The sequence below is a fragment of the Artemia sp. Qi Xiang Cuo genome, chromosome 17 (assembly GCF_049724085.1).
Source record: "Artemia sp. Qi Xiang Cuo chromosome 17, ASM4972408v1, whole genome shotgun sequence".
Classification (NCBI taxonomy): Eukaryota; Metazoa; Arthropoda; class Branchiopoda; order Anostraca; family Artemiidae; genus Artemia; species Artemia sp. Qi Xiang Cuo.
In genome coordinates, this window is record NC_142810.1 from 55,048,182 (window position 1) to 55,067,190 (window position 19,009).

At 36.0% G+C, this 19,009-nt stretch overlaps 1 protein-coding gene across 1 annotated transcript; it reads right to left on the minus strand.

Annotated features, from left to right (window-relative positions):
- Window positions 1-11,591: 11,591 nt before the first annotated feature.
- On the minus strand, window positions 11,592-18,778 carry LOC148942370 (uncharacterized). The gene is made up of 2 exons (XM_089103075.1): window positions 18,746-18,778; window positions 11,592-12,036 (listed from the first exon to the last, which is right to left on the minus strand). The coding sequence occupies exons 1-2, from the start codon at window positions 18,746-18,748 to the stop codon at window positions 11,641-11,643; spliced, it is 399 nt and encodes a 132-aa protein (XP_088959201.1). The 5' UTR covers window positions 18,749-18,778; the 3' UTR covers window positions 11,592-11,640.
- Between the last annotated feature and the right edge of the window lie 231 nt (window positions 18,779-19,009).

Below are 19,009 nucleotides of genomic sequence, written 5' to 3' on the forward strand. Positions count from 1 at the left end.
AGTTAAATTATAAGATCAAAACTTTTTTCCCTCTTCAAATTTTTTGTGGTTTTTTTTTAATCGACAAAATTTCAGATAATTTCAAAATTGCAGAAGAAAATTTCTTGTGAATAGTAACACGATTTGGGAGGAAGCATTGTTTAGGATTGCACCCCCTAGATTTTGAAATACATCTGTTTTTGCCCCGTTTTAAGATAGCATATTTGAGACGTTCAATTCTATAAAAGAAAAAAACAAACCCTCTTAAATCTTGAAGAGTAGCCCTACCTCTTTTGTATTTTCATTTAAAAAATCTAAGCAAATTTTTGCCCTGACAACATTTTTCAGAATACATACCACCACTAGGCACTAATTTAATATTAAACTATGTATTTAAATCCAATTTATTAGATTTCCAATAAATTGGACTTATTTAAATTGGTGACCGGAATGAGTAACTCACAATCCTGTCTTTAGATGCCTTCGGATCTCGAAATTAGAAAACTGCTGTCCCAGCTATAGATTCCAAAGAGCGCCGACCTGAGTTCCGAAGAGCTGAGCTGATTTTATTGAGAGCCGAATAATATGATAACAAGCACAAAAACACATATTTTTGCTTTATTTTTTGACGGGGGGGCGGGGTCATCCTTGTCTTCAATTTTAATTTTGAGTAGTGTGTTGATTTCATTTTTGCTAAAACAAGGAACGCCCCCCCCCCCCAAAAAAAGCAAGGTATCTTATTGAAAATCTCTTTATTTAGATACATCATATCAGAAAACCCTACCGTGGAAGTTTCTAGCTCCAATCTTGAAAATGTGGAATTTCGCTTTTTTTTCAGAAGAAACATCGTCAATGTATGTTTATTTGTTTTTGTTTTTTCGCATGGGTAATTGTATCAAACCGTAGGTCCAAGATAATTGGGAGGGAGCTCATTCAAACGTAAATTTAAAGCTCTTTTTTAAGTGACCATACAGATTGGACCAGGGGAAAGTCTTGTTTTCTTGCTATTTTAGGGCAAAAAACTACGAATTTACCCCGAAGAGGATGAATTTGCAATCAATTTAAAATTCTGAGAAGCTAATTGATTTAAAAGTATGAATAACTATATTTTAAGCTTTCAAGTTTTAAAAGAAGTAATGCCACACGAAGGTAGTACTTGATTCAACCAAGTTGATTCGCTTTATTTGTAGTGTAACTAGTCTACGTTTGGCGATCTGTATTTAAGTATCAATTATAATGAGGAAGGGGGTGAGTCATTGTTTAGGTGGGGGGTAGGGTAGATTCCTAAAAAAGTACATTTTAATGGACAGACTGCTTACTCTTCACGAGGCTTCAGATAAATCTTGAAAGATGTAGGGGTGAGTAGGAATTAGTTAAATTGTTTCTCTATACGGCTAAAATGTTACATTCCCACTCCTACCAGCACAGAGTTGAAAAAGGCAAGGCAGGTCATCACAAGCCCCGCCTGGACATTTCTTTTGGGCATACACTTGCGCTATTTTCATTTGGTTAAATTTTAAGAGCAGAAGTAGCCCCGAAAGTTTGAACATAATACCCTCAGTCATTCTTCGGATACTGCTGAGATGCCTTATTAGGAATTAGCATTAACACAGTGCATTTTGATTTAACCTTAAGGCGAAATTTAGTTTTTAAACATAATAGGCAAATTGGAGGGTCGGTATGGGAGGAGGACTAGTTGCCCTTCAATCACTTTTGACTATTAAAAAGGGCATTAGCCCTTTCTATTTTCAATCGAATGAGCCCTTTTCGAAGTTCCTAAGATAATTCCTTCGATACGAAGTGCCCTGGTCAAACCAAAAAAAAAAACATTAGTAATATGTTCCAACCACGTCAATCTTAACTATACAAGTGTCATGTCTTCTAGTCACTTTCTACAACTAAAAATGGCAATACACCTTTCAGTTTTCATTAAAATGAGCCCTTTTTGAGTGTCTATGAGAAAGCTTTCTATAAAAACCTTATATGCCCTCAGGGCATAAATTACAACCCTTCCCCTGGGGGCTGTGAGGGAGTTGTCATCATCACCTTTCAATTTCCAATCAAATGAGCCCTTTTGAAATTTCTGCGACAACGCTTTCAATAAAACCCTTATATGCCCCCAGCGCATAACTTACAGCCCGTGCTGAGAGGGCTGGCGGGGGGGGGATGGTTGTCATCCTAAAAAGACCTAATTTCCAGAACTTTCAACAACGTTGAAGAAAATTGCTATCTCAAAATTTTGATTGGATGTTTTTGGAGAACTGGTGGGCGTGAAAGGGGTGTTAGTTGTCCTCCAATCACTTCCGACTACTAAAAAGGGCACTTGCCCTTTCAATTTCCAATCGAATTAGCCCTTTTTGAAGTTTCTATGACAACGCTTTCTATACGAGCCTTATATGCCCCAGGGCATAACTTACAACCCTTGACCTGAGGGCTGTGGGGGTTGTCATCCTCAAAGACATAATTTCCGGACCTTTGAACTACGTTGAACAAAATGGCTATCTAAAAATGTTGATAAGATGTGTTTGCGGAAATGGTGGACGTGAGAGGGGGGTTACTTGCCATCCAATCACTTTCGACTATTAAAAAGGGCGCTAGCCGTTTCAATATCCAATCGAATAATTCCCTTTTGAAGTTTCTACGACAAAGCTTTCTATATAAAAAAAAAACTTATATGCCCCCAGGACATAACTTACGACCCTTGCCCTGAAGGCTGTGGGTGGAGTGTCATCCTCAAAAACATAACTTCCAGACTTTTTAAGTACGTCACACAAAATGGCTATCTCAAAATTTTGATTGGATGTATTTGGGGAAATGGTGGTTGTGAAATGGGTGTTAATTATCCTCCAATCACTTTCGACTATCAAAAAGGGCACAAGCCTTTCTAATTTCCAATGAAATGAGCCCTTTTTGAAGTTTATACAACAACGCAATATAACCGTCCATATTCCCAGGACTCAACTGACACCACTTCCACCGAGGGCTCTGAGGGGGTTATCATCCTGTAAGACCTAATTTCTAAAACTTTAAACTACGTTGAACAAAAAATTTTGATTGGATGTGTTTGGGGAAAAGGTGGGCGTGAGAGCGGGGTTAATTACTCTCCCCTCAAATCACTTTCGACTATTAAAAAGGGCACTAGCCCTTTGAATTTCCAATCGAATGAGCACTTTTTCAAGTTTCTACGACAAAGCTTTGAATAAAATCCTTATATGCCCCCAGGGCATAACTTACAACCCTTACCCTGAGGGTTTTGGGGGAGTGTCATCCTCTTAGATATAATTTCCGTACCTTTCAAATACTTTGAACAAAATGGCAATCTCAAAATTTTGATTGGATGTGTTTGGATAAATGGTGGGCGTGGAAGGGGTGTTAGTTGCCTTCCAATCACTTTCGACTATTAAAAAGGGCACTAGCCATTTCAATTTCCAATCAGATGAACCCTTTTTGAAGTTTCTACGACAACGCTTTCTATGAAAACCTTAATTGCCCCCCAGGGCATAAATTACAACCCTTGCCCTGAGGGCTGTTGTTGTTGGGGGCTTGTCATCCTTAAAGACGTAGTTTCCAGAACGTTCAACTACGCTGAACAAAATGGCTATCTCAAAATTTTGATTGGATGTGTTTTGGGAAAAGATGGGCCTGAGAGGGGGTTAGTTGCCCTCCGATCACTTTCGACTGTTAAAAAGGGCACGAGCCTTTTGAATTTCCAATCGAACGAGCCTTTTTTGAAGTTTCTATGACAACGCTTCCTATAAAAACCTTATATACCCCCAGGCATAACTTATAACCCTTGCCATGACGGCTGTGGGGGAATGTCCTCCTCAAAAAGATTATTTCTATCTGGAAATCAACTACGCTGAACAAAATGGCCGTCTCAAAATTTTGATTGGATATGTTTGGGGAAATGGTGGGCGTTGAAGGGGTCTTAGTTGCGTTCTAATCACTTTCGGATATTAAAAAGGGCACAAGCCATTCCAATTTTTAATCGAATGAGGCCTTTTCGAAGTTTCCATGACAACTCCTTTGATACGAAGTGCCTTGGTATGGAAAAAAAAAATAATACATTGTGCCAACATCGTTGTTTACTTAGGCAGTGCGATTGCGCTGCCTATGATCAAACAGTTCGTGATAATTGAACCGTAAGTACGGAGCGACCCGGCTCAGTAGTAACCGAAACTCTAACAAATTAATTCTGATACCAATTGATCTATCAAAAGAATTGGCTTATTATGCTGACTCCAATAATATAAGTTTCATTAAGTTTAGTTTTACCGATCAAAAATTACGAGCCTGAGAAAATTTGTCTGATTATCTAAGAAAGGGAGAAGGACCCTCTTGAAGTCATACAATTTTAATGAAAATCACACCATCAGATTCTGCGTATCAAACAACCCTACTGTAGAGGTTTCAAGCTCATATCTGAAAAATGTGGAATTTTGTAATGTTTGCGAGAAGAAAGATCACGGATGTGTGTTTATTTTTTTTTTCCCAGGGGTGATCGTATAGACCCAGTGGGCCTAGACGGTCGAGAAAGGGCTCATTCTAATGGAAATGAAAGGTTCTAGTGCCCTTTTTATGTGACCAAAATAATTGGAGGGCAACTAGCCCCTCTCCCACGCCATCTTTTTCCCAAAATCGTCCGATCAAAATTTTGAGATGACTTTTTTCTTCAAAATAGTTGAAATGCCCAATAACTATGTTTTTAGAGATAAAGTGACCCCCTACAGCCCCTGGAGAATGGTTTTTAAGTTATAAAATTTACCCATTGCTTTATTTGTTATTGGGACTATGCATAAATTTTTCGGGTGAAGAGGAGAGGAAGAATTGTCTGCTGGGAGGATTTTACACGGGGGCAATTATCCATGGAGAGGGAAGTTCCCAGGAGGTGAACTTTTAAGGGAGAAATTTTACACTTGGAGAATTTTCCAGATTCCTATACGAAATATATTCCTATAGGAAAATTTATATGTCTTGCTTTTTCTTTACCGATTCAATTTTAGACGTGGAGATGTTAAGGGTAATTGTCCAGGATAAATTCTCGCTAGGATTGAATAACACAGAGGATATTTCTCTGGGGAGGGGGATTGCTCCGTAGAGGTGGTGCCAGGTATCCTACGCTATTTAAAAAATGATCAGAAATTAAAATTAAAAAAACAAGTTTTTTTTCAACTGAAAGTAAGGAGCAACATTAAACTTAAAATGAACAGAAATTATGACGCTTATTAGGAGGGTTTTCCCGTCCTCAACACCTCGCTCTTTACGCTAAAGTTTAAGTTTTATCCCAATTCTTTAAAAACAGCTTCTGAAACACAAGGGTCATTAAATTAGAACAATAAGTAACTTTTTTTTAAAGTGCCGAAAAACAGTAGCGTGAAGAGCGAGGTATTGAGGAGGAGGAGGGCGGCACGTCAATTAAAGTAAAAGTATATAAAAATGGAAAAAGTAATTAATTAAAAAAAACACAATGCAATAGCCTACTTACAAAAACTAAGATATAAACTCCCAAAGTAACGCATTATCAAAGTAGTTTGTTCAAATTGAAACATTAAAACTAAGATTAAGAAAATCAAATAAAAAATTTTAATTCAATATTTTCAGTTAAATTTTGAATACCAAAAACCAATATATATAATACCTTTATACTTCATAACTGTAAAAAATTAAATCTTTTTCAAAGCGACAACTAGATAAATACAATCACTGAAAAATAAATAAATGAAAATAAAACACAAAAAAAGTATCCGTTCAAGGGGAAAATACTAAAATTCCTAGCATTCAGTTCAGGGGAAACATTTCTGATTATAGTGGCTTCAAATATCAGCATGGGTACGCTGGCAACGCAAGCTAAAGTTGCTGGCATATTTTTTTTATCGAAATTGCCCCTTATTAAGTTGTTTTCCTTGTGTTTTCTTCAATTATACAAGCTTTCTTGTGTACTAATAACTGCACTAATTACTAATACACAAATACATATTTAGGATCATCATAAAAAGCTGATTCTCTGATTAAATGTTATCAATAGTTAGGCTCTTACACTTTCGTTATAGGGTCAAAATCTATTGGCTGGCAATCAACAATGGTGCAACACACATTTTGTCAATGGTTATTCCCTATTCTGTTGTTTCTTTTGGTTTTCTTATAATTACTTTATAGTCCAAAATTTTCAGGGTGGCCATGACCCCCCCCCCTGCTGGCGCCCATGAAGAGTAATTCATTTCATAAAACAAGAAACCGTCTCCGATTGTTTTCAGTAAAGACAGTTATTACCTTCGAGAAGACCTTAAATTCTGGCAAGTTGAAAAAAAATACAAATGAATGTGCATTGTCAGTTTAATATACATATACTGATATTTAGTAACCAAAATGTTAATATTATTTGATTTATTACAGTTATAAAAGTAAAACATTTATATTTTTTCAGTAAAGTGCAAATTATGTGCTGGCCTTGGGAAGGCATAGGGGTTTTTAGCCCTACTCATGTTAATTTCTGCTTGTTTTGAGATTGACTCGATTATTTATTGTAATTTCTGTTCGTTTTGGGTTTCATTTATTTATCGATGCTGATGTGTGATAGTTTCACGCTTGACAGATTATTCGAGTTTATTTTTGCTCATTTTTGGTTTAATGGAGTTTTTTACTTTTCTTTGAAAAACTTATTTTGCGAGAAGAGTTTTTTTAATTAATAAATTTATAAATGATAGGTTATATATTAGACGGGTAATTGATAGTTGGTAATGATAGGAAAGGTACTACTAATGCTCGTTTATTACTTTAAATAATTACTGATTAATATGATTTTTATAAGAAATATCAGGAATTCAATTTTTAATTTAAAATACCTCCATATGCACTCTTACAATTTTTGGCCGCACCGGTCGCCAAATTCAAAAAAAAAAGAAAAAAAAAGCAGAAAACCTGGTGACAAATTAACTAAAATATGTCACCAAACATCTTCAGAAGGTGTAGCTTTTCTTATCTATTCTTAGTAGTATTTACTTACATTAATTTTTTATGGTAATTATTTCCTATATTAACTATTCTTTATCACTAATAATATTATTAATACCACAGTTTATATAATATACCAGTAAGTTTACCGCAGATGATTTCTGGCTCTTCATTCTCGGTGCGAACAAAAAGCTCCTCCCACTTATTTCTGCACTTATTGTCCACTTATTGGTTGAGCCGGCCAAGTGGTTTTTGTCAGTACTTGTTCTTGTCATGGTTTTTGTCAGTGGTTTTTGTCATGCCTAATGTGTTGCGCACAATTATTTTGCATATTATGTAGTAAGAATTGTTTTCTAATTTCATACTGTCCAAATAGTTTACCCCCGCCCCTAATTTGTAAATATATAGCCCAAATTATATATTTTTCATCTATTCTGTCAGTTTTCTTTGTCTTGTCTCGCCCTAAGCTGAAAGAAACTAATGAAATAAAACGGATCTATAATGCATCAATGAATGAACAACTTGAGTGGTAGGGCGTTTATCATACAAGTTCCGACTGCTACTACTAACAACTCACCGCAGCACCAAGCCTCCTGAAGCCAACACAGCTACGCATGCTCCTCATCCATCCCAATCTATTCAAAGCCTCCCTTTTTACACCCTCCCATGAATTCCCATTTCCTTTAAATCTTTCTTTATGACGTCCTCCCACCCAAGACGAGGATGACCTGCTTTCCGTTTAGCCCTAGACGGTTGGCCGTAAAGAACACACTTCGGCAATCTGTCATCCTTCATCCGCACAACGTGTCCTAGCCAGCTCAACCTTTCTTTCATTATTGCCCTAGAGAGCGGTATTGAACCCCATTTTTCGTACAGCCTATTATTTGAAATAGGGTCAATCAGCCGGGTACCCAGAACAATCTTTAAGCAATTTCTCTGGAAAACATCTAGAAAATTTTCATCCGCTTTTCGGAGCGCCCATGCTTTAGAGCGATATTTGACCACTGCCATCACTGTAGCTTCTAATATTCTAATCTTGGTTTGCAAGATTCGAATATATTTGACTTATCTTAACTATTTAGGACAGCAAGTAAGATATGAAGAGAATAGAGAAATTTCATGAAATTTGAGGAGCCTTAGCAAGAGCGGATCCAGGATTTTTGTTCGGGGGGGGGGGGGGGGGTACTAATTTTCGACTCAGTTTTCGACTAATTTTAATAATTTTTACTAAGATTTTACTAATTTTCGACTCAGTAAAAAATTTCGGGGGGGGGGGCAAATTATAAAGCCAATAAATTGTAGAAATTAGAATTTGAGCATTGTGGCTATACATCTAATAACGATCTTCAGCAATATAAGCACGTAGTGTGAAAATAAAATTCAACTTGCGAAAAAAAAGAGCACTATAACTAAAACCAACAATAAAAAAGTCCTCAACAAGTCCGCATCGTACCTTCAACAACTTTAGCTTGGACTCGAATCCTGAATTTAGACACGAAACGTCGAAACTGTGTCTAGCCTTGCTCCTTATCAGAAAATTAATAGGTTGCTTTAAAAAACTATGAACCGTGCACAAACTCATTTAAACTGATTAATACTAAGGGGTATATAGATAATAATAGACTATAAAAGATGGTATTTACTTAAGTATTATTAGGCTTATACATTCTCTTTAAAAATAGTAGTTTTACTTTAGTTGGTCCCAGATATTTGAGGATCAGTCTTTACTCTAACCACCTACTCAAAGTCCTAGGAAAAACGAATAGAGAAGAGCACAAAGGTCACTTTGAATACCTGATGAAAAAATACTTTAGCTGAATACTGAAAAATCATCTTTGATACTCAAAATATAGGTAGAATTATATACTTTGGCAGTGATAATTAAAGGGGCGACATATGCCCTTTCGGTCGAAAAAGGGCGACATATGCCCTCGAGATATGTATGTGTCGTAGGGAAACAGCACGAGGAATCGAGACGTACAGTCAAAATTATCCCAGTTACGAAGATAAAAAGAGACATATGCCACTAAGTGGCTTATGCCTTTTTTTTTATCAGGTCTTGTTGCAATTTAGAATGACAGACGAGGATTATCTTATGGAGCTATAACATGTAGACCTGGCACTTGTCTCCTTTTTCCTTACATATGCCATAAAATGAAATGATTTTGAATTCACTCGGAATACTTTAATTTAATTCATACCGTTGAAAAAAGAAAAAAAATTCCATTTATCTCCATTAGCCTTATCCTTCGGAGCAGCCGCAGCCGGCAAACTTTTATCCGTTTTATTTTTTGACTCTCCTGAAAAGTTAAAAAAATGACGTTATCAAACCCTTTAAATGCGTTTATCACACCCTTCAAAAAGATGTTTTCACGCCCTTTTTATTACCACAGCCGATTTGAGAAGGTTATCCTACTGACACAATCTTCAGATTGCTTCAACCAATAGATAAGCAAAAAAAGAATATTAAACCAAGAATGGTGTACTTGAATGATTTACGCCCTACCTAATGTTCTTTTAATATGTTTCTCTGATACTCAATCCTAATTAAATATCCGAAAGTAATATGAAAACATAATACTTTAGAAACAAATTTGGGCTATATATTTGCACGTTAGGGGGGAGGGGAGGGTTAAAGAATAGCGTGTCTGCATGCCTAATGTGTTGCGCACAATTATTTTGCATATTATGTAGTAAGAATTGTTTTCTAATTTCATACTGTCCAAATAGTTTACCCCCGCCCCTAATTTTTAAATATATAGCCCAAATTATATATTTTCCATCTATTCTTTCAGTTTTCTTTGTCTTGTCTCTCCCTAAGCTGAAAGAAACTAATGAAATAAAACGGATCTATAATGCATCAATGAATGAACAACTTGAGTGGTAGGGCGTTTATCATACAAGTGCCGACTACTACAGCTAACAACTCACCGCAGCACCATGTCGCCTGAAGCCAACACAGCCACGCACGCTCCTCCTCAATCCCAATCTATTCGAAACCTCTCTTTTTACATCCTCCCATGAAGTTCCAATTTCCTTTAAATCTTTCTTTATGACGTCCTCCCACCCAAGACGAGGATGACCTGCTTTCCGTTTAGCCCTAGACGGTTGGCCGTAAAGAACACACTTCGGCAATGTGTCATCCTTCATCCGCACAACGTGTCCTAGCCAGCTCAACCTTTCTTTCATTATAGCCCTAGAGAGCGGTATCGAACCCCATTTTTCGTACAGCCTATTATTTGAAATAGGGTCAGTCAGCCGGGTACCCAGAACAATCTTTAAGCAATTTCTCTGGAAAACATCTAGAAAATTTTCATCCGCTTTTCGGAGCGCCCATGCTTAAGAGCCATTTTTGACCACTGTCATCACTGTAGCTTCTAATATTCTAATCTTGGTTTGCAAGATTCGAATATATTTGACTTATCTTAACTATTTAGGACAGCAAGTAAGATATGAAGAGAATAGAGAAATTTCATGAAATTTGAGGAGCCTTAGCAAGAGCGGATCCAGGAATTTTGTTCGGGGGGGGGGGTTACTAATTTTCGACTAATTTTTACTAAGATTTTACTAATTTTCGACTCAGTCAAAAATTTCGGGGGGGGGGGGGTTCAAACCGGGTAACCCCCCCCCTGGATACGGCCTTGGGCCTTAGTTTACGCTATTAGTATAAATTTTACTGGCTTCTACTGAAACTATCTAATAGAGATTTATCAAGGTCACCAATATTCAACCAAATGCCCACTAGTACCACGATAGCTTTCTATGAATCATTTTTCAGAGACCTTTACTGTCAGAGACATATCTTGATATCTTGTTATTGCAGACTATTAGCAGGTCACTATTTTTAGAGCTAATGTAGACGCTTGCTTTGGCCACTGCCAGTGAAAGAGAGCTTCTCAGAATTCATTTTACTTGAAAAATCCACGGTTTCCCTATCCCTGCACGTTATCTAGAATGCAGCCAAGGACAAAAAATGACGGAGTGGCCTTTATCTAGTCCTGAGACTTTAGTCTTTTCTTCCTAGAATACAACTTATGTTACTGTCAATCTTGACGTATCACCTTTTTTCATGTGGTTCTAGATACTCTGTCGGGGGAAAAGACTTAAAACCACTGACGTTTGCTGTCTGCTTGCCAGTTCATCATTAAATAATCATATTTATTTTGAACCCTATCTCATCGCTTAAATATACTTGCACTCATGGATGCAATGAGTGCATCCATGATTGAACAAAAAAAATCAAAATTTAATAATGTATTTAATTCACATAGTTGAAAGGTCTAATAACTATGCCTTTGCGGTAACACGACCCCCATAGCCCCTAGGAAAAAAGCTGTAAATTACACAATTTCTCTTTAGGCAAAGGGCGCAATTTGCTAAGGAAAGGCTGGGAAGAGTAACCCCTTGAAAATTCGTCATCCCATAGAGAAACCCTCCAAAGTTGATCGTAGGGCTGCGTTTCAAAAGGAAACTATTTATTTGTCAGCCAAACTGGTGTATTACCCCCTTCAGCTAGATGCCCTCCTTCTCAGAGACTATCAGTGGATTCGTTCATGCTCACCTTAATAGGCTACTCCACCCACTGGAGGTCAGGTCTGGTTGACACAGTAGAGAAAATAGTATTTCCTATAACACCATCTGCTAACTTGAAATACATTAAATGATATTCGTGTAATGTTTAATAAATAATAAATAAATTACAATTACAATTTAGAAATGCCCATGAATAGCTTTTTTCATTGCCTTCTTGTACGCCTTTAGTGCGTGAATTGGGTGGCCGTAAGATGGACGGTAAGCACCATAGCTTCCGTATGATGGGGACATATATGGACTTTGCATAGAATGCATATATGGTGACCCATAAGAAGGTGCATAGTATCCCTGTGACATACCGTAGCTCTGCATTGGGTAAACTTGAGGAGTACCGTAATAACTTGAGGCTGTGTTATAACCATAACCAAGATTAGGATGCAAGCTCCGTGATGCCACATCACTGAGGTCTGTATCATCAAGATCTTCACTTGAGTCAGTCATCAGAATTGCTTGGCCTAAATCTTGTGCCATCATATTACCAAATAAGCAGAATAAAACAATCGCGAATTTCATCTAAAGTAAAAATGAACCAATTAATTCGTGACTAGTGAAGCATAAGAAATAGTAGAGATATTTTTATTTGTTTTGACGTAAACAAACCTTCGGGTTTTTGTAGATGGCTGCTGCTGTAAATTTATTTGTATTTTTTATGTTAAATAAATTAAATTGATTTGATGTATATACATATATGTACTTTCTCTTCCTCCTGTTCTTTAAGATTGAAAACATATTATCAGCAGCAAGAGAATAAATACAATTTAATGTATGTTGTAGAAAAAACGAGTATTTTTAGTATTACTTATATTACCTAGTCAATTTTTTAATTGTTGAATGTTTTTTTAATTCTTAAATCAGTTATAATTTCAAATTGGTCACTTGTTAGTTTTAATGTTTGGTAGAGCTATTTAATAATACAAAAAAAAACCTGAAAAAAAAATCCAGTTTAGAGAATTGTCTTGGAGGGAAATTTCGGCTTACAAAGACAAAAAGATGCTTCTGGTATAGTAAACTAAAAGCGAAACAGATAGGCCAATATTAAAATATAATTTTGTGCAATGGTTTGACTTAAGGTAGTAATGCTCAAGTGACCTGAGTTGTCATTTTCTGTAGCCTATCTTTTGATAAAAATTTATTTTGGCTACGAGCTGAATTAAAGTTCGTTTTTTTTCCAAATTACTGATATTGTTTGAACTGATACTTGTTTATTATGCCTTCTTCCATTTCCGGATGTTCAAGAACGTTTCAAGGACTGAAGAGAAGTTTCAAGGACAGAACTTTCATTTTCATTATATGTCATGATAATAAGGGACTCTTGAGTTCAGAGACATGCGCAAAAACTTATCTTCTTGGAGGGCCTATCTTTGGGTAATTTATCTTGGTAGAGGGAGGCACCTGCGAATTGATTTATCTTTATGGATTGTGTTTCTTTAGATAGTTTATACTTGATGAGGGTGGCACCAGCGCAAAAACTTATGTTTGAGCAGGGGCTGCATCTAGAAAATAAATAATAGGTGTTCTACATAATAACCACAACAGAAAATTACAGATTTGTGATTTATATGAATGGTCCCATAAGACCAATCTGTTGATGTTTGCTCCTGCTTAACCTCTTTAGACAAAAATATTGTGCCTCTCGACCTCTACGCTAGAGACGCAAACAAGCGTTCTGATTAAATTAAAATAAAGACGATATTTTTTTTTAAATTGCCCGCTACTTGAAGACAAATTACCTTTCCTATCTTAGAAATCATGGTAAAGCGCAATATATTATATCAACAATATTGTATATTGTATTAACAATATTGTGTACTGTATTAATACTGTTTTAACAATATGTTTTTTGTGTTAACAATAAAGAGTAAAACAAAATGAGTAAGTTTTAAAGCCAATAAATTGTAGAAATTAGAATTTGAGCATTGTGGCTATACATCTAATAACGATCTTCAGCAATATAAGCACGTAGAGTGAAAGTAAAATTCGACTTGCGAAAAAAAAGAGCACTATAACTAAAACCAACAATAAAAAAGTCCTCAACAAGTCCGCAAAAGTCCGCATCGTACCTTCAACAACTTTAGCTTGCACTCGAATCCTGAATTTAGACACGAAACGTCGAAACTGTGTCTAGCCTTGCTCCTTATCAGAAAATTAATAGGTTGCTTTAAAAAACTATGAACCGTGCACAAACTCATTTAAACTCTCACACAGGGGCGTCATGACAAAGTGGTTGACACCCCCTCCTCACCAAAATTTCAGCGAGTCGGTAAAGAACTTTAAATTGGTAAAATTTTGGTGCAAACTCTTTTATTAGGTTAAATGGGCTGCTAGAAATATATGAGGCAAGGCCGTACCCAGAGGGGGGTTAGGGGATTTGAACCCCCGCCCCTCGAAATGTTTTCTGACTCGTAAAAAAGTAACAAAAATTGATATAAACAAATTTTGAATGCGTTTTTTAAGGTTTTTGTGTACCCCCCCCCCCAAAAAAATGAGCAAAACCCCGCCAAAAAAAATCCTGGGTACGCCCTTGATATACGGCCTTGATATGAGGTTAAATAAAATAAAGAACATCAGTCTCAGTCAGTAAAAGACGAAAAATGAAGGAATTTTAATATCAATAGCCTATAACCCAAATCAGTCGCTAGAAATGACCAGCTGGTCAGTGAACTTCGTTGCCTTCCCCAAACATTAGGCTAGCAATGCTTCTGCTCTCTAAGCAAAGATTTCTTGAAATATTCTATCAGAAAAGTTAACTAAAAAATATCCAAAAAAAAAAAAAAACATGTATAAACTGGAAAATGACGTCATAAAAAATTGAAAAATAATTAAATTTTTGCAATAGTGGACATACGAATAGTAAAATTTTGATATTTGAAAACTAAAAATCCGGCTTTTTAGTTATACTTCTTACGATTTGAGAGTATCCTATACATTAAACCAGAGAACCCATTCACGATAATATAACGTAGGGAAATTTTTCAATCTCTTCATCAAGGAAGATACATAAAAAGTGGTGCTTTTCAAAATTAAATAAAAAAAACAAGTTTTTTAAACTGAAAGTAAGGAGCGACATTAAAACTTAAAACGAACAGAAATTATTCCGTATATGAAAGGGGCTGTCCCCTCCTCAACGCCTCGCTCTTTACGCTAAAGTTTTTTATTGTTTTAAAAAATAAAGTTGTGAGACAGAGTCAAACTTTAGCGTAAAGAGCGAGGCGTTGAGGAGGGGACAGCCCCTTTCATATACGGAATAATTTCTGTTCGTTTTAAGTTTTAATGTCGCTCCTTACTTTCAGTTTAAAAAACTTGTTTTTTTTATTTAATTTCTGATCGTTTCTTAGTTAATGCAGCTTTTATTTGCACAGAAGTTTTACTTTTCTTTTGATAAATGGATGTCTTTATAAATTAACTTACGTAACTAACTTCTATATTCGTATATTTTTCTTCTGGCAAAAAATACAAAGTTGCAGATTTTTGCAGATATGAGCTTGAAACATGTGTAATAGGGTTTTCTGATACGCTGAATCTGACGGTGTGATTTTCATTAAAATTCTTTCAATTGTAGGGGATGTTTCTCCCCTCTTTAAAAAATCGAGTAAATTTTCTCAGGCTCTTAGCCTTTGATGAGTAATACTAAACTGGATATAATATATATATTTAGAATCAGCATTATAAACACATTCTTTTGATACATTTATTGACACCAAAATTCCGTTTTTAAAAGTTTCGATTACTATTGAGCCGTATCGCTTGTTTTTTTATTGTTTTTTTATTACGTATATGTTATTACGTATATGAGGGGGTTCTCCCCTTAGTCAATACCACGCTCTTTACTTTAAAAGTTAAAAAAAATTTTGATTCACAAACCCCTGAATCACAAAGGCCGTTTAATTAGAATATATAGCTCTTTTGAAAGCAGTAAAAAAACTGTAGAGTAAAGAGCGAGGTATTGAGTTGGGGGAGAATCCCTTCACATACGTTATAATTTCTGTTCGTTTTAAGTTCTAATATTTCTTCTTACATTTTAATTGAAAAAACTTGTTTTTTTATTTAATTTCTGATCGTTTTTTAAATAATGCTTGAAAATCCGGCGCCCCCTTCATCGAAATGTACTCTCCCCCAAGTACCCATCCTTCACAGACATATTCTCCAGAGTAACCCCCTCCTCTAGCCCCCCCCCTTCAGAAAAAAACCATCCAGAAAATGGTTGTATAAATACCAAACAACAAAAAGAAAAGCTTGCAATTCCCGCGCCCCCATCATGGCAATTTCCCAACCCCCATTAAAACGTCCATCATGAACAGATCCTCCAACATAACCACCGACCCACCCATCCCACCCACTACCCGAAATAAAACCTCCTGAAAACTTCTGTATACTTCCCAATAACCAATACTATGTTAACAGTGGGTAAAGGTCATAACTTTTAGCCCTCCCTCTGGGAACTTCAGGGGATTAAGTCATCCTAAAAGACATATTTATCATATTTTCGACCATGCTGAACAAAATGGCTATCTCAAAATTTTGATCGGGGGATTTTGGGAAAAAAATAAGCGTGGGAGGGGGCCAAGTTGCCCTCCATTTTTTTTGGTCACTTAAAAAGGGCACTAAAACTTTTAATTTCCGTTCGAATGAGCCCTCTCACGATATTCTAGGACCATTGGGTGAATACTATCATCTCTGGGGAAAAAAAAAACAAAAAAACAAACAAATAAACACGCATCCGTGATCTTTCTTCTGGCAAAAAATGGAAAATTCCACATTTTTGTAGATAGGAGCTTGAAACCTCTACAGTAGGGTTTTCTGATACGCTGAATATGATGGTGTGATTTTCATTAAGGTTCCATAACTTTTAGGGGTCTTTCCCTTTTTTTTGAAAATCAGCCAAATTTCTCAGGCTCGTAACTTTGGACTATGATCACTAAACTTTATGAATGTTATATATTTGAAATCAGCATTGATATTTTATTCCTGTTATGTACATATTGGCATCAAAAACTTGTTTTCTTGAGTTTCGGTTGCCATTGAGCCGGGTCGCTCTTTACTTACAGTTCGTTACCACGAACTGTTTGATATAGAGGAGAATAATTATTAATGCAAACACCAAAAAAGGTACAAATAAAATCAAGAAATGAAAATTAAGGCTTGAAATAAAAACTATAGTAACGGTAAAAGTATGGAAGTGACTTTGGTATATTTCAATTTTTTGTTCTGCTTAATCAATTTAGCGTGTATGAAGACGCTTTAAACTCCTGCCTCTACCTATGCCACCCATAGATGTGCCAGTTTATAATTAGCTTCAAATACTGTGTGTATGTCTCTCTTTTCTTTCACACCACCGGCAAAGGTGTCCTGAGGTGTTCGAAGCAAGCGAAACTGATTATTTAGGCCAGCCTGTGTGTTAAAATCATTGTTTGCAGCTATTCTTACTAGGTACTTGTTGGCTATTTACCGGATCGCGTATTGCCATGATTTGCTATATTTGCTGGCGCCTATTTAGGTACAGAATCTACGACCCGCCTCTGTCCAGGACAATGAGATGAACTTGCGAATTTTACGGTATTTACTGGATCACGTCAAGCAATACTTTTTTATATTAACTGGCGCCTGTTAAGGTACTAAATCTATGGTCCGCTTCTTTCTAGAATAACGAGTCTTACGAAATTATCTCACAAGTCTTACGCTTTTTGCTGGATTGCCTACTGTAATATTTTTCTACATTAGCTGGCGTCTATTTAGGTAAAAAATCTATGGTCCGCTTCTTTCTAGAACAACGAGTCTAACGAATGTACGAGTTTCACACTATTTACCCAATCGTGTATTGTAATGCTGTTTTATTTTAACTGACTTCTATTTAGGTGTAAAATCTATGGCCTTCCTTTTTCCAGAACAACAAGTCTGACGAACTTACGACTTTTCGCACTATTTATCAAACAGCGTATTGAAATACTTTTCTATATAAGTTGGCGTCTATTTAGGTACAAAATATATGGACTGCCTCTCTCCAGAACGACGAGCCTTAAGAACTTACGACTTTTACGCTATTTACCGGATAGCGTATTGAAATACTTTTTTATGTAAGCTGGCGTCTATTTAGGTATAAAATCTATTACCCGCCTCTTTCCAGAACAACGAGTCTTACGAACTGATCTTACGAGTTTTGCACTCTTCACTGGATCGCCTATAGTAATGTTTTTTTTATAGTAATGTTTTTATAATAATGTTTTTAATAGCTTGGGACAACGAGAATGAGTTCCAGAACAACGAATCTTATGAACTTACAAGTTTTACGCTATTTACCGAATCTCGTATTGCAATACTTTTCTATATAAGCTGGCGTCTATTTAGGTACAAAAACTGCGGCCCGCCTCTTTCCAGAACAACGAGACTTACGAACTTATCTTATGATTCTTACCCTATTTTCCCGATCGAGTATGGCAATGGTTTTTTATAGTAGCTGGTGTTTATTTAGGGTACTGGAAGACGTTTTCAAACTCATACCCCAGCTCTGTCTCTAACTTTAAACCTTGAAATATCCAACCAACATAGGTCCATACTTCAAAAAAAAAAAAAAAAAAAAAAAAAAAAATCAAATTTTGCTCAAATTTAGTTCAGACTCTGGGATCTGCTATGCCAGAGCCTAGAGTCCAAAACAAACAGAATCGGGGCCAAACTAAAAAAAGTATAACAAAATTACTGAAAAAAGATTAACATGGCCTAATGAGCAGAGGAGGGAAAAAACAAGAACCTGGCCTACACTCCTTATGTATTGACTCAGATTCTAAATTTTCTCGGAAGCCATTTCAAACTCGTAACTCGACTTTATCCCTGAATCTAAAGCTTGAAATATTCTATGAGAATACGTCCTGATTTCGAAAAAGGAGTTGGGCTAAAGTGAGCTCAAACCTTGGCAGCGGTACAAGTGGTCCAAAAAAGTAGACTCTACGCCAAAATTCACAAAAAAAAGAAATTCCACAGGGGATCACAAGTATAGAATAAGAGCTCACAAGAGAGTACTATTTTGTAACGGTACATTGTCTAAACCGCTACAAGGCACGCACTTGTATTCCGTGAAATTAATTTCACGGAATTAATTTAATGCAAAAAGGGCTAAGGATCAAAACCTGCAAAGTAAAACTAAACTTATAATAATTTATAAGACTGTAAAATTAATCGAATTTAAAAATGCCAGCTTTTTAGTGAAACCTTATAAGATTGATGTGTTTACCATTATTTGAGACAGTTGCTGTTGAATCAAATCCAATAGACTGATGTTATTCCTATACTCAATCAAGCTTATATATTCCTCCTTTAACTAATCTAGTTTCGGGTTGTTTACTAGATTATTATAGCACTAGTGACCGATTTATTCAGATTTATCAGAATTTCCCAGAATACAGGTCATACAGGTATAATAGGACTTGCATATTACTGACGATAGATGTATACAGGTATAACTAGCACTATTATTAAGGTTTTATGAAATAAATTT